Genomic DNA, 14,738 nt, shown 5'->3' with positions numbered 1-14,738 from the left:
GAATCCACAGAAGACTGCTCCCTTTTTATCTGTAAATAAATAAGATCAACACGACAGGTCATTACGATATCTCAAGGTTCCGGTACATCAATTAAAAACGTAATAATATGGTACAAACAAGATACATATGTAGGTACATACTACATTTTAACACGGATCATTATATGTACGTAGGTATGTGTACCCAACAAAAATAGGTTTAAGCCTTTTTGATTTTTTACATTAATCAGTGATTCGAAGTTAATAAAAAATTACAATAGTTGAAGATGGGGGTGAGAATGAGTATATAAATATTATTTTATTTCAAAGATTGTAAATACTCTTCATTGAAATTGCTCGTTATACTAATAGATGGCAGTTTTATTAAACATAAAATAAAATTATTTTATTCCAAACCTATGCCCATAATGTATGGATATTGTTAGTAACAATGATTGAATATGATTAGTTTGCTTTGCTTATAACTAAAATGCAATATAAAAAATATGCTTATCTGCATATTGGTGTAAATTTTCGTTAATCTACGAAACTGCTGGACTGATCATGACCGGTCTTTTATTGGATGGTAGCTTATGTGTGCTGGAGCAACAAAAGCTTTTTAAAATCCCTCGCCGACAAATTTGTGGGCGACAGTTAGTACAACCCACTGTTGAAGCTAGCTATTTGGCCTGATCGATACAATCGGAAACATTCGCGCAGGTCAATTCAACATTTGCAAATAAACTTTGAGTAGCAAAATTATATTTGTTTTAAAACCATCAAAGAAGTAACTAAACAAATATTACGTAAATGGATACTAAACTATATCCTTACTTTAGGTTATATAGTGGTAACGGATATATCTTCACAGCGAAAAATCCAGAGTAAATAATTGCTAAGGGCCTATTATTTAACGTTATTTTAAAGGTTTTGCATAAAGATTACTATTAATTACAAATTAATTATTCTTCTGTTGTTGCATCAAAAATTTGCCATTGATCTAATTTGACTAAATGAATCATAACGCGTTGGAAGAGTGGTTACGAACCTCAAAGAAAACAGCGATGTAAATCAAAAGACAGTAAAGATAGAATTTTCACTTTCAGATAAAAGTTATCTATACAAGGCACTGTAGGAAAAAAGCATGTGCCCCCTGTGAGGTTTGAACTCACGACCCCTGGTTTACGAGACCAGTGCTCTACCACTGAGCTAAGGAGGCCTTACTATTCATACCTAAATAGTAGAAACATATTCTTCTAAAATCAATACAATTACGTCAACATTGAAATATCAATATTGTTAAGTTGCGATGCGTTATCTTTCATTTTAACGATAAAGCAAAGAATATGTCGTTGTTTGTGATTTTATTATATGCCGAGGATTTTATTAATGTAGCATATCATTGTTTAATTAAATTAGTTAACATAAGTTATTGTTAAAAGAAAATAACTGGGAAAAGCATGAAAAAGTTTGTTGATGCCCCCTGTGAGGTTTGAACTCACGACCCCTGGTTTACAAGACCAGTGCTCTGCCGCTGAGCTAAGGAGGCTTCGATTGTTTAACTACAAAATGAGATATCATTGATAGCTTTTAAAACTTATTTAAGCTTATAAATCTTATAATTACTTACAGAAACTGATGGTTTCCACTTCAACGCTACGTACTACGATGGTTCTCTTTGTTTTAAAAATCAGGAAGCATCATCACAAAAACATGCGTTAATTTCATTGTAACACATAAGAAGTAAAATTTAATTAAATATAATGTAATAGTATTAATAAAAATATCGATTTTTATACAATAATATTACACGTTTAAAAAAATAACAGGTCGAACAATTCGAACTCTTTGATGTATTTTGACGTTATTGAATTTAATATTAATTTGAATAAGATTGTTCAATAAACATTAAAATATTTCTGGAATATGAAAAGAAGTATTTTGTGATTAGATCTCGAGATTTACTTGTTTTATTGACCCTACTTAACCATTATATATGTACGTACCCATTATACTGTGTTTTGTTTAAAGCACCTTTGGTACAAGGGTTTTTTTGTGCCTTACATACATTCATACTTAATTTGGCACAGTACTGGCACATCTCTGATATGTCGTTTCTTTGAAACGCCCTTATCTTGTTAGGGGGGCATACAGAATGAATTTCTAAAAGTAATTACATATTGGTATTGGATATCAAAGTACATAGATAATACGAAGTGTTTGTTAATATGTCTTAATAATAGGCAATTAACGTATTGTGTATGCAAAACTTCAAAGAAAACGCTTAAAACGCTACAAATAGAAACCGCAACTGTCTACATAGAGCGTGATTTTTTTTTCATAAATAAATATTTAATTTTACGGCTTACTAAAATTAAAAAAAAATCTTTCGTGGTTCAAGAAATTTTTTTTATTCTAGTTTTCGACGCTAAGTAGGTACCTATATTTTCATACCGAAATGTCTGCTATTACAGCGCTATTCTCACCATACTAGAAAACTTTTTAGGACTAAACATAACATAAAAATCTAAAATCTTCCTTTGTCAAAACACAGAGCCATCGCCCCAGGAGCTAACGAACTTTCAGAAAAATTGTCCAACAAGAACTTTTAATTGTAATGGCACGAATGCACATCTAATGAAAAGGGTTTTAATGAACTGACGATATGCGACCGAAGGGTAACCAGAAAACGCCCCCAACATACATAACCAACATAATTCGAACCACTTTTTCATTACATTGCTTACTAATCAGAGACCATCTGTTATGGACGTATCATATCACAGGGTTGTACGAATTTAAATGTATTACGTTATGCAAGCTGCTTTAGTAAACAATATTTTATTCGGTAGGATTTTAAGTTCATTAGGAAACGAATATGATGGTGACTTGGTGTCATTTGATGGTAAAAAAAAATATTAACCCTAAGTTTACACGTGCTAAAATATTATAGAATAGGACTATTTTGTAACAGAATGAACATATGTTTTATTCAACATCTTAAAAATAACTTCATAAATAAAAATAATGCTGTATTATGCTGAAGTAACATAAACAAAAAAAATGTAACTTAATCATAATTAATAAAACACCCTTCAGCTATAATAATGAAAATATGTTTCGAATCGAACAGGCAAAGTAGGCAAATTTTTAAGTTAAATTGTACAGTTGTCAGTTTTTCCTAAACGTCAATTTACCTGTACAGTTCAACTGTTCAGTTAAAGCTGAACTGATGTTGGGAGCTTAATAATGTTGAACAACATATCAATTTGATTTAACATGTCCAAATTCTACGAGAAAAAAAAATTCTAGTAGATTTGGAAAACAATAATGAAATATGTATAAAATTAATTTATTCATAAAGAAAGTGAACTTAATATTATTCTAATAATTTAATAGTTACTATTCAGAATAATAAATTTTTGATGAACAACACAAACAAAAAATCCGTCTCCATATTATTGAACCGTGTTACCTGACGTTAAAGCAAAGCAGCTGAGGTAAAAAGTTTATTTGAAAGTAATCTTTCGCTGAGTTCGCTCGTCGCTCGCACTATGATTAAATTTTCAATGAAATTATTTTAAAATAAAATATTTTAAAATATTTGCTCCGTGATAAAAGGTGAGAATCTAATATTTTTTTATAATTAAATTACATTTTTTTGGAATTAAAAAAAAATGAAAGACTAATTCCTATGAATAATAATTTTAATTTTTTTTAAATCTCAAAAAATATAACTTAATAAAATAAAAAAAGGGAATTTTACATAACGTTTCTTATTTTGGTCTCAGCAGAGCGATTTTCATTAGATTTTAAATCAAATCTTAAAAATTATGTATATTATGTGTCTTTAAATATAAAAAAGTTAAAGTAATTATTATTTTTACAGTTGAGCGAAGTTTAAATATTTATTTAAGTTTTTTTCAATTGTCATAAATATCATTACCAATACATATATAATAGCTCGTGTTATTCATTTATTTTTATAGATTCGATTTCCAAGTGTAATTGTGGATTCTAGTTTATCCTTTAAGTGTATTTCTTTATTAAATTATTTTTTATATTAATTTTTAATCTGACTGCACATTATTTGCATCCGTCGGATAAGACAAATTGTGAATCCGTTATCATATTATTTAATCCAAATGTGTCATAGTAGTGTTAATTACATCACAAAGAGTGAATTATGTTATTAATGAAATTAATAGAAAGAATAATTAAAACAATCCTTATAAATCGTATTAATTAGTGCTAAGTTTAAATGTTTTCTCTACTAGTTAATTGGACTTAGTAAAAGTACTCGGAAGGCGCTAAAAGTTTTGAGTGTCCTCAAACATAAGCTCAGTTTCCCTTTCCCGAGGCAAAACAAAATATGACTCACCCCGAAATAAGGGAGGTTGCGTGTACAAATGCACTTCTTTAGCTCCGCTGTAACTTGACCCCCAACGCCCTCCTGGCGCTTTACTAATTGGATTACAAGGGAAGCCTAGCTTAGTGGACGGGAGATCATTTTATGCTGGCGATTATTTTAACTTTAATATGCTGTGCGTACAATTCTTTATTAAACTGTTTGTGTATGATTCACAGTTGTTGTTGTTAAAGATATGATTGTAGAAATCATACCAAATTATAACCTACACTTTTTTTTTGTTACAGTTCACGATGATATTCTTGAGGGTTTTCATGTGTATTATTTGGTTTGTTGGGGCACTTTGTTTAGAAGCGGGTAAGCTGATTTACTTTAATTTTTTATATATTATAAATGCGAATATTTTAATGGATGGTTGTTTGTTTAAGAACATCTCCAGAACTTCATAGATTCCGTAGATACGTACGATTCTCACGGGATACATTCTTTTTTACATATTTACTCCATAACTCTGTAACAGTCATTTCATTCAAAGGCACAGAGTTGTTTTAATTCCTCGCAGATGAAATCGTGCGCAAAAGCTAATATACAATCAAATATAACTTAAAATAATGAGTCATTCCAATAGTTATTAATTATTAAAGTTCGACAAACTGTTTTCGACTGATTGGAGGGTAATGTGTATACTTAATTAAGCTTAATTTTTCCTGATTAACGAGACGATTTTACTGGTGGTAATTATTTTTAATTACTGTAATGAAATAAATGTTATGATCCAGATGTGGTGGTGCTAAGGGCGGTGCGTGGGAGGGACGCTAGATTGCCTTGTGGACAAGGAAAAGTATTTCTAGATGGACCTGATTCGTATGTTCTTTGGCTGAAAAATGATAGAGATTTTCTATATCGTTTTCCCAACGAAAATTCTGGTAGCAGGTGAGAAATCTAAGAGAAATTCCGAACAACGTTTGTTTCTTATGGTAATAAAGCTTAGTTGTTTGTTATTTTTTTAGGTTTCAAGGAACAAGATTTTTTTTTTATATTGATTGATAAATCCAATGTAAAATGTACATTGTTTTTCATTTAAAAATAATTAAACCTATCACAAATAATCAAAATTTAAGAGTTCTGTTTATGACTACGATTATAGTGATTTGAGAAGGTGTAAAAGTCTAACAATGGATTTCCACTGCAGTGGCTCGTCATCATCATCATCATCATCAACCTGTCCTTATCCCTATCGAGGATCGGCACAGTATGTACTACTCCTCCATACATCTCTATCAGCCGTCATATCAGAGTCTACCCCCTTCCTACACATATCCTCTTTCACACAGTCATTCCATACTTTTTTGGTCTTCCTCTACCCTTGTAACCATCCACTTTCAATCTCATTACTTTTTTGCTTATATCATCATCATCCCTCCGCATAACATTTCCAAACCACGCTAATCTTTTACTCCTCAATTTCTCGATCAGTGGCGCTACTTTCAAACTTCCTCTAATATACACATTTTTAACTTTTACTCGTATAATTATATATTGTTTGCTATGTCTTTTATTCTCTTTGATAAAATAAATGTAATAATATGTTTTAATATTAATAATACAAGTGATAACATACTTTTAGGTCCTATCTACTATGCACAAAGGTTTTCAGTTAAAGTGCTCGTATAGTATTAATGTATCTCGTCAAGGTGGTAAAGGTGTTCATTTTCCCATTACACAGCGACGTTGAGTGTTGACAGCTACAGCTTGTTAGAAATCAAAGTCATTTTATCAATCGTAATAACTTTCACTCGATGATATGCGAAAAAAAAAATTAAAAATCAAAATAAAAAACATAGCTAAGCGATAGTTAAAGAACTGATATTTAAAGCAAAATTTTTTCAAATGCCCTCGTCCTAAAGTTTGATTGCATTTTGATTGTTAAGCCACGCATGTGAAAAAAGTTAGAAAGATTTTTATTAATGTTAACATTTTATTTAAGTTACAAATAATGTATATATTATAATATGATATACTAGCTTAATGACTCGATAATCTATACATATATATTAATAAAATTAGAGTGTATGTATGTAATATCAAGAAAAAAAATCAGTTGTAGTACACATCTGTGTATGTCTGTCCGCAAAGCGTTTGTACCGGGAAATCTCCAGAACGGCTGATGGATGTTGAGGGGACTTTTACTATATTTAATTCTGGCTTGACGAAGTCGCATATATATACATGTTTATTTAATGATTGTCTGTATGTAAGTTGGAAAAAAATTATGATTAAAGATGAGAAAACAAAATATGTTTAGGATCTTAGGAACTTTGTATCTGTGAATTAATCTTAGGAAATCACTAAATTTTATAGGACTTTAAGCTTCTTTGATTTGAATACAAGAAGAAAGCGTTAACCGTTAACGTCTTTTCATAATATAAATATTATTGGACAGAAAATCGAGAGTTTAGTATTTAATTGGTTTTTAATATTGTTTTGAAAAATTTTAAAATGTCATGATAATGGTACGGTAAGCATAATCGTTTGAAACCGATAAATCGATAGTGTATGTCGCTTCAAGGCGAAGGTAATAGGTGCTATTAGACGACAGACTATCCACCCACTGTAAATCGTTCCACCCACCATTTATATTGGCAAGATCTTAAGGTCAAGCCGTATAACCGTTGCATCTCATTAACAATTTCAGCTTTCACTTAAGGGTAAATTGATGTAAAAGCGCTGTCAAGGTTTTGAAAGTTTTAAAATTGTGGTAATTTTAGACAAAGAACAAATATTTTGAATTAAGCAAGCCGTAACAATATGAGACTTGATAATTCAACCCAACATCCGCATTTCTACTTTTATTATGAATGATGATCCTACTCATTTTATTATAGATCTTCTAAGATTGATTGATTGTAGACTTGTCACGTGTCCCGATATTCTATATCTCTTGTTCTCTATAATTTTCATCAGGGTTCTGACTAATTTTATTCTGCCAGACTTCATGTTTCCAATCAATCACGACTTTTATTTTCTTCACTGATGGTCTTGTCGAGACTTAGGTGAAAAAATAGACTAGTTTAATTTTAGATTAGTTTTTATTTTCATTTTCATCTAACTCGGCCCCTTTCAGGTCACTAAGCCGGGATCGTATTTTCGGAACGTCCTGTGAATCCGGCTCGTGTCACGATGACACCTCACTCTTGCTCAAGCGAGTGTCTGACCAAGATGCAGGCATATACAGATGTCGAGTACATTACCAGGCGTCCCCTTCTCAGGACTATGTCATCGACGTGAGGCTTGTTGGTGCGTATACTTCTCTGCACCTTACCACCTTAACCTGTGGCTGATGCTAGGAATTATATTCGACTACGAAAATTTATCTTTTGTGTTATTCTACAGAGAGTCCAGGCATGCCAAGAGTATACAGCGATTCTGGAGTTCTAATCAAACAGGGATACGTCGGTCCTCTCAGTCTGGGGTCTGATCTAATACTCGTCTGTGAGGTTGATGACGGTAAGTCAAAACACTAGCATAAGTCTCTTGATATTACCAGACAATACATATGGTTGGGGCCGTCCCAAAAGGATCTATACCGTCCAGATTGATGAACTCAAGAAGGGCAGTATTAAGAGCCCCTGAAACCAACGTCACTGTATGAATACATTTATATATGTAGAAGGAGTAAAGCTTCTCTTAAATTCTGATAATAAAGTACAGATTATTGATGATGATAAAATTGCCAGAACAACCGGACACATTGGTATACTGGCGCCGTAATGGCGTGGTGATCGAGCGTGCACACGAGGCGCGGCCGGGAGTGCTGCGGGCGGAGGTGCTCGTGCGCAACGCGACACGCAGCGAGCTAGATGCGCATTACGAATGCCTTGCCCAGAACGCTGACGTCACCGAACCACTCACTGCCAGTGTTGTTATTAGGATGTACTGTAAGTTCTAGTGCTTCTTTAGCTGGCAGCTTCATTTTGCAAATGTGCGGAAAGATTATTAAATAAATCATTTACATAAGAGTGTTTTTTAGAAAAAAATTAAATTAAATTAAATTTTTATTAATATTTGTTACAGTGCCGCCCATAAGTGTGGAGATTCGTTTGAACCAAAACTTCAACTTCGAGGCAGGTCAACCCCGAGTGGTCGATTGCGTTGTGGTAGGTTGCGTGCCGCCCCCATCGGTAACTTGGCATCTAGGAGATAATCTGCTCCGACCCAGTGTACATAAGGTAAGCTTCGTCCTTAGCATTTCAATTTAAAAGAAGTAAACATTAAAAAAAACAATAGCTTACTGAACCAGGGATGAATTCGAATTGAATTACTTAGACTTTATTATATTTGCTGTTTACTATAATCCGTTAAGTTAGTTCAGAGAATGTTTCAATGGTGTTTAAGTAATTGATACATAAGCATAACATAAAAGCTTGACTGATAATTGGAATATAGCTTTGTTTGCTTAGTTTCAATTCTATACTCATTGCTGCAGGAATTACATGACGGCAACTACACCGTGTCCTCTCTGACTTTGGCGCCGTCGCTGAGAGACAACGAACACAAGCTTGTGTGCAGAGCTCACAATTCCCATTTGCCTGATGAAGTGTTCGAAGACGAAGTCACTCTGAATGTTGGATGTGGGTGAACAATATTATGCGAACATAACTTTACCATACCAGATTTTTTTTTGGGTTTGCGCGGATTATTTTCAGGCTACGTTTTTGACACCCACGTTCTTGTTTTTTTTGTATAACTATTAATTATTATTTACTGATCTACTTGTTTCTTAACAAAAAGATTATTGTATAGATCGGCCGTTGTGTTTAACATCTCGTGAAGAGACAGTGGGCGCTGTACAACGAGAGGCGGAGACTTTGACGTGCATCGTTGAAGCATCACCAGAACCTATTCAATTCAGCTGGACTTTCGCTGATTCAAAAACTTTATACACTAGCGTCAAAGTAAGCTATGCAAAAAAAATGTTACTATTATATAATTTGAAGTTAAATACAAAAGTACAGAAAGACAGTAATCAGATTCAGTATTTCTTTAGACGCCATCTTCCCATTGTTAACAGAAAGTACCAGGATACCATCATCGTTATTCTTCAACTCTAACATGGCTACCTCGAGAAGGCGACTTCGGACTGCTTTATTGTCGAGCTACGAACAGTTTTGGAGAACAAAAGAAACCGTGCACTTATTCGATAACATCTGGGGGACCACCTCAATCCCCGGACTGTGGTATACTACGCTCATATCCACACACTGTACGCGTGGAATGTCAAAAAAGTAAGTTCCTATATCTATTAAGAAGAAATTTTACAGAACATAGGGCATATTTTAACAATTTAATACATTAAAAGAATTTTTATTAAAACTACGTCTCGCGTCTAGAAAAATAGGATGATACGTCGAAAAAGAACTGTCTAAGAACTACACAGAAAGAAATCTTACTAGTCATGCTAATTTTATAAGTGGGAAAATTTATATGGATGGATGAATAACGTAGTCTGGAAGAACACATATGCTACTAATTAAGTTTTTTCAAATACCGCGCGGACGGAGTCGCGGGCGACAGCTTATATAGTCATCATTTCGAATTCGAATCGAATATGAATTAATTATACTACGATTGAATTTAGGATGGGATGGAGGTCGGCCTCAAATTATACATTTAGAACTCTTCGGAAGCGAAGGAGGGCTTTTACACAACGTCTCCAATTCGGCTGGTCATTTCCACTTGTCTGATGTGGATGAAGATAACAACTTGACTGCTATACTATACTCAAGCAACAATAGAGGAAGGAGTTCGTCTAAAACTATGTACCTTCAGACTGCCTCAACGTTAAATGCCTCAGGTACGAACTGATAATGGTACAAAATAAATAAGCATAAAATCATTTATTTTTAAGTAAATAATTTCTTTTAACCATTTTTTGTTTGCCATTATGTCGTTAAATTTCACTCTTATTTTAATACAAACTTATATTTTAAGCTATAACAGAACATCCTGCAGTTACACTGAAAGGACAATGGTTGCAAGCACTGGCGGGGTTGTTGACTATCATCGTAATTGTCGCCTTAGTTGGTGTCTGCTTAGGAATGAGATCTAAACATGAAGACTCGGACAGTCCCGATCTGGTTCTCCGTTCTGACGGTATGAAATAAACATATTCTTTAATCTTACAAATATTTATACGACATGAACAATTTTAGTAATCTTAACTAACAATAAGTTCTTAATGTTAGTGAATAATTGCTTTTGTTTTTTTCTCCATTTATTGTAACATGTCTGAGGATTTTTTTTCTTATAATTGTAGGTGTGTTCCACCGTGAACCTGATTTCGAACGTGAAGAACGACTACTCCGTACTACTAATATTACGGTCAACCAATTAGCCGCTTGTCAGAACGTAAGTACTCGCTACCGATAAAAGCTGCTGAAGCTTCACTACTCATTTTTATCAATATCATCGTCATCATTATTCATCACCCTATTGAAAATCACCGCTAAACGCCTGATAAAGTTAATGTTCAGATCCCATGCGCCCTTGATTACACTGACCAATATTTGTGGAATACAGCGAAAGAAAACCTATACTTGGTAGTCAATTCAAATGTTTTATACCACATTGGTATCATAGTGCAAGATAAAATAAGACTTTTAAATAGGAAATTCTTGGAGAAACCTTTTTTAAAACTTCGCCACATTTCGCCATTAATGATACTCGATCATTCATTTATCATATCGCTGTTCATGATTAAGCGAAAGTAGTATCATGATAGCCTTTTCAGGCCACCGATCTTAATGATAATGAATGTCCGTGGGATAATCTCATAAGAACAGCTTTCAATGACCTCCCGCAAGGTGTGTACACGGAAGAACAACTTTTTTCACACTTTACCAGAAAATGGGACGGCATTTTACAGGTGACAAAAAGTAACGTAGTTAGTAGAATGGCACGTAGATTTTGATTCTTCAAGGCGTAGTAGTTTACGACGATATGTGATGATTATATTTTTTATGACATATTCATTTTTGCTTATAATAAAGGGTATTAATTTTATTTGCAGCAATACGCATCATCGCCTGTCCCTTCATGTCGGGTGTTAGTTGGTTGTGGCTCACGATTACCACAACAAGATACGTGTCCCGCAAGTCAGCACTCTTACTTCGTTTAAATTGGAACACTACACTAAGTTTACATTGAAATTGAAAAATTAATATCAAAACTTGAACCACTTATATCGCTCGATCACAAGAAAAACGCTTCTTGCTAAATCTAGTGTAACTAGTGATGTCAGCAAATATTAGTAGCATGCACGGGGTTTCGTATAGGATGGTATAGGAGCAAAGTCAGAGATTGATTCCGATTAACCTTAAAATATCAGACATCTTCGGAACTAATTTCACTAAAATCGTTGGGTATATTAGTAGTAGGGCAAGCCAGGCTTTTTGGCTTTATGATAGTACTAACACTGATAAATTATTTTTAGACGCAATTAATTATATTTATACTAATTATAACTTATAATCAAATTATTGTTTAGTATGAATAAAATGCACGTTGTAGAAAGTTCTACAAGTTTTTAAGTAAAAATGTTTTTAATTCAATGCAAAGCATTTTATTTTGAAAGAACATATTATAAAATAAAGCAAGGTAAAATAATATAAATAAAATAACTTGTGTGACAGAAGATATATTTATTAAAAAAGCTTTACCGACAAATTCAAGAGATCTTTAAACTATTATTTCAATCCAAATTGTAAATTGTAACAAAGCGTATTAATAAATTTAATAAATTGTGATTTGTTTGATAATAAAACCTACTTATTTTGTTTTTGTTATCTGTAACTAAAAAAAACATCATATAAAATTAAAAACATGTATGTACTTTATATTAGAGTAAAAACTAAGTATTAAATGATTTGTTTTATTTTGTTTCCTAATCATATATTTACAACTCGTTTTTTTTGAATACATTAATTTCTTCTATAATTTATTTAACAAGTATTTACCTTAATTGGACATTAGTAGTTAAAAACAGTAGTACAACAACAGTCAAGTAAGTTCAAGTAAGCAGAAACTATGGATCTCCATTTGGTGAAGTTCTGGCACACTTCTCTCGCATCATCTCCACAAGATCCCGAAACCCAGTAGAGTGATTAGGTACAAGCTAGCCATCTTTCGACCGCATCATCATTTAACTGCTATAACCTGGGTGCTTTCAAGAGTAGGGTGAATAGTGCATACCATTCTTGATCACATAGTCACTTACTATCAAGTGAGTTTGTGATCAAGCACTGGTTTATTCAACATAAAAAAGGAACCATATTCCGCAAGTCTACTACCAAACGGAATCTCTACTATTATAGTTTGTTTCTGTTTCGAAATAACTTTTTTATTGCTTATATACATTTCGTAATTAATGATATATAAAATAAAACTGCATATACAATTGAAATAAATATTTAATTCTTAGTATATAAGTAATAAGTTATTTTTATTTATAAATGAGTTATATAAAACTACTTTTAGATAACAACACAATATTACGGTACACACTGCGGAAAAAACTTCAAAGACATTTAACATCTCTGAAATATTTCCCCAATGGAAATGCATGATTGTTCAATACTTTTGTCATAAAATTCATTGTAAAATCGTACATCAAATTATTGAATTAATTGCTATTAAACAAAACTCATGTCCTTTATGCTTTAATAAAGCTTTTTATTTTCTTTCATTAAAATGTCAATAGTCTATATTTTTATAATTTGCTATTAGAATAATTCTAAGATTTCCATTTAATGTACAATACTGTCTCTAAAAGTAAAATAATCTAATATTATGTTAGTCAGGTTTCTTTGGATCTGTCAATGTAGCTTGGTGTAGTTCATATAATTGTATAAGTTGATCTTCAGTCATAAAGTCAAGCATCTTTGGGTCAAGGTATTTGCCTACAGCTTTTTTTTTAGCTTGTTGCAATGGTTTCATTTGTTGAGCAAGGCTTATGGCATAATCCTAAAAAAAAATATGAATTTAATGTTACATTTCTAATTTATTTAAAATATAGGAAATTTTAATAGGTATAGAACACTATTTACTAAAGACGAGTAACTTATTTGATGAATTAGTTAGATTCATAGATCATTGGTCTTGGAACATCATTATGATTTAGCTACATTCTCATATAGTTAGTACCATGTCAGCATCAACTAGTATCAAATCCAAACCCAATTATTGGTCACCCTAAAAAAGGACCCTCAGTGGGTTTGACTCTGGTCAAAGTTATCTGTGTCAACACAGTATTAACTATACATAATAAGCCAATTTTAATTAGGATAAAAAGTAGTTTTATTTTCCATTTAAAGATACAATAAAATCCTATTGGGCACTAACAATAGCGTTTAACTCACTGTCCATTCATTGAGGAAAATTCTAGCTTCTGCAGGGTTGCAGTTTTTATGTCGTTTAAATTCATCCCGTGCATAATTGTCACCTAGAACCCGCAGCTCTGCTGGCATTCCGCGATGTACCCGGAGAATAAGTTTGTAAAGTCGACGTACTTTAAATACATGATCAGCAGGAAACATGGCTTGAAACTGATAATAAAAAGGACTTCGTTAAAACAATAAAACTTTGAAATAATTAGCAGTTAGGTAGGGGAACAGACTGCTCTATACATAAACTCATTTTAAAGAATCCCAAATAAAAGTGGAAAGTGCAAACAAATCATGGTAATAATTTTTAAGCAGGAAACGAACTCTACAGGCAATAGCCTAATTCGCTAACAGATCAGATGTTTCGATACCAGTAATAGAACTGTGACCAAGAATCCGATCTAGTAAACAACACCAAATAGCCCTTCTTGGCGCATTTAATTAGGTTTACCTAAAGACTGCAACGCAATTTGAGCAGTTAATATCACTATCCTTGTAAGTTTGGTCAAAATAAATACTTGATTATGTAAACATAAATAAATTAAAATCCATGGATATATAACCTAACCTGACATTATTTTGAAATTTGACATTTGTATGTGTCACTTTCTTTAGTCGGTTATTATGTGAACTAACAATGTCACAATGACAGCGTTGCATTTTGACCAAAAAGTCAAATGTTATCTTTGTATCATGATTCATCTCACAATCGTAGCATCTGAATTTCGATAATATTGCTATCCCTCTCATTCTCTTTGGACAAAAGAATAAACAGCAAAACAAAATTGTGTTAGGAAATTTTTGCTCCCTGATAACCCTTAAAACTGATTCTATTGACTTAATCGGTCCAACGAAAAAAAAAAATCACGTTATGCCGATCAATATGCTTGAAGGGAATCACCCAAATGATTGGAGAGTTACAACAGAAGATTTCATGTAATAGCTTTATG

The 14,738-nt window shown here is 32.6% G+C and overlaps 2 protein-coding genes and 2 non-coding genes across 5 annotated transcripts; 1 reads left to right on the top strand and 3 right to left on the bottom strand.

The window, feature by feature from the left end:
* Positions 1–1,126: 1,126 nt before the first annotated feature.
* On the bottom strand, positions 1,127–1,198 carry TRNAT-CGU (transfer RNA threonine (anticodon CGU)). Its single transcript has one exon. It is a non-coding gene; the product is annotated as a tRNA-Thr (tRNA).
* A 258-nt stretch (positions 1,199–1,456) lies between these two features.
* Positions 1,457–1,528, bottom strand: TRNAT-UGU (transfer RNA threonine (anticodon UGU)). The gene has a single exon. It is a non-coding gene; the product is annotated as a tRNA-Thr (tRNA).
* A 3,656-nt stretch (positions 1,529–5,184) lies between these two features.
* LOC106126201 (uncharacterized) lies at positions 5,185–11,838 on the top strand. The gene is made up of 12 exons (XM_013323692.1): positions 5,185–5,281; positions 7,473–7,645; positions 7,742–7,855; positions 8,086–8,286; positions 8,423–8,577; positions 8,835–8,979; positions 9,152–9,303; positions 9,420–9,633; positions 9,987–10,202; positions 10,340–10,501; positions 10,665–10,756; positions 11,418–11,838. The coding sequence occupies exons 3-12, from the start codon at positions 7,753–7,755 to the stop codon at positions 11,523–11,525; spliced, it is 1,548 nt and encodes a 515-aa protein (XP_013179146.1). The 5' UTR covers positions 5,185–5,281; positions 7,473–7,645; positions 7,742–7,752; the 3' UTR covers positions 11,526–11,838.
* Positions 11,839–12,798: 960 nt separating this feature from the next.
* On the bottom strand, positions 12,799–14,425 carry Sdhaf3 (Succinate dehydrogenase assembly factor 3). 2 transcript variants are annotated; one of them, XM_013323646.1, is made up of 3 exons: positions 14,357–14,425; positions 13,765–13,950; positions 12,799–13,369 (listed from the first exon to the last, which is right to left on the bottom strand). In XM_013323646.1, the coding sequence occupies exons 2-3, from the start codon at positions 13,939–13,941 to the stop codon at positions 13,199–13,201; spliced, it is 348 nt and encodes a 115-aa protein (XP_013179100.1). In that variant the 5' UTR covers positions 13,942–13,950; positions 14,357–14,425; the 3' UTR covers positions 12,799–13,198.
* Between the last annotated feature and the right edge of the window lie 313 nt (positions 14,426–14,738).

Source organism: Papilio xuthus, unplaced genomic scaffold (assembly GCF_000836235.2).
Source record: "Papilio xuthus unplaced genomic scaffold, Pxut_1.1 DF825017.1, whole genome shotgun sequence".
Lineage (NCBI taxonomy): Eukaryota > Metazoa > Arthropoda > Insecta > Lepidoptera > Papilionidae > Papilio > Papilio xuthus.
This window is presented reverse-complemented; position numbering and strand designations above follow the sequence as displayed.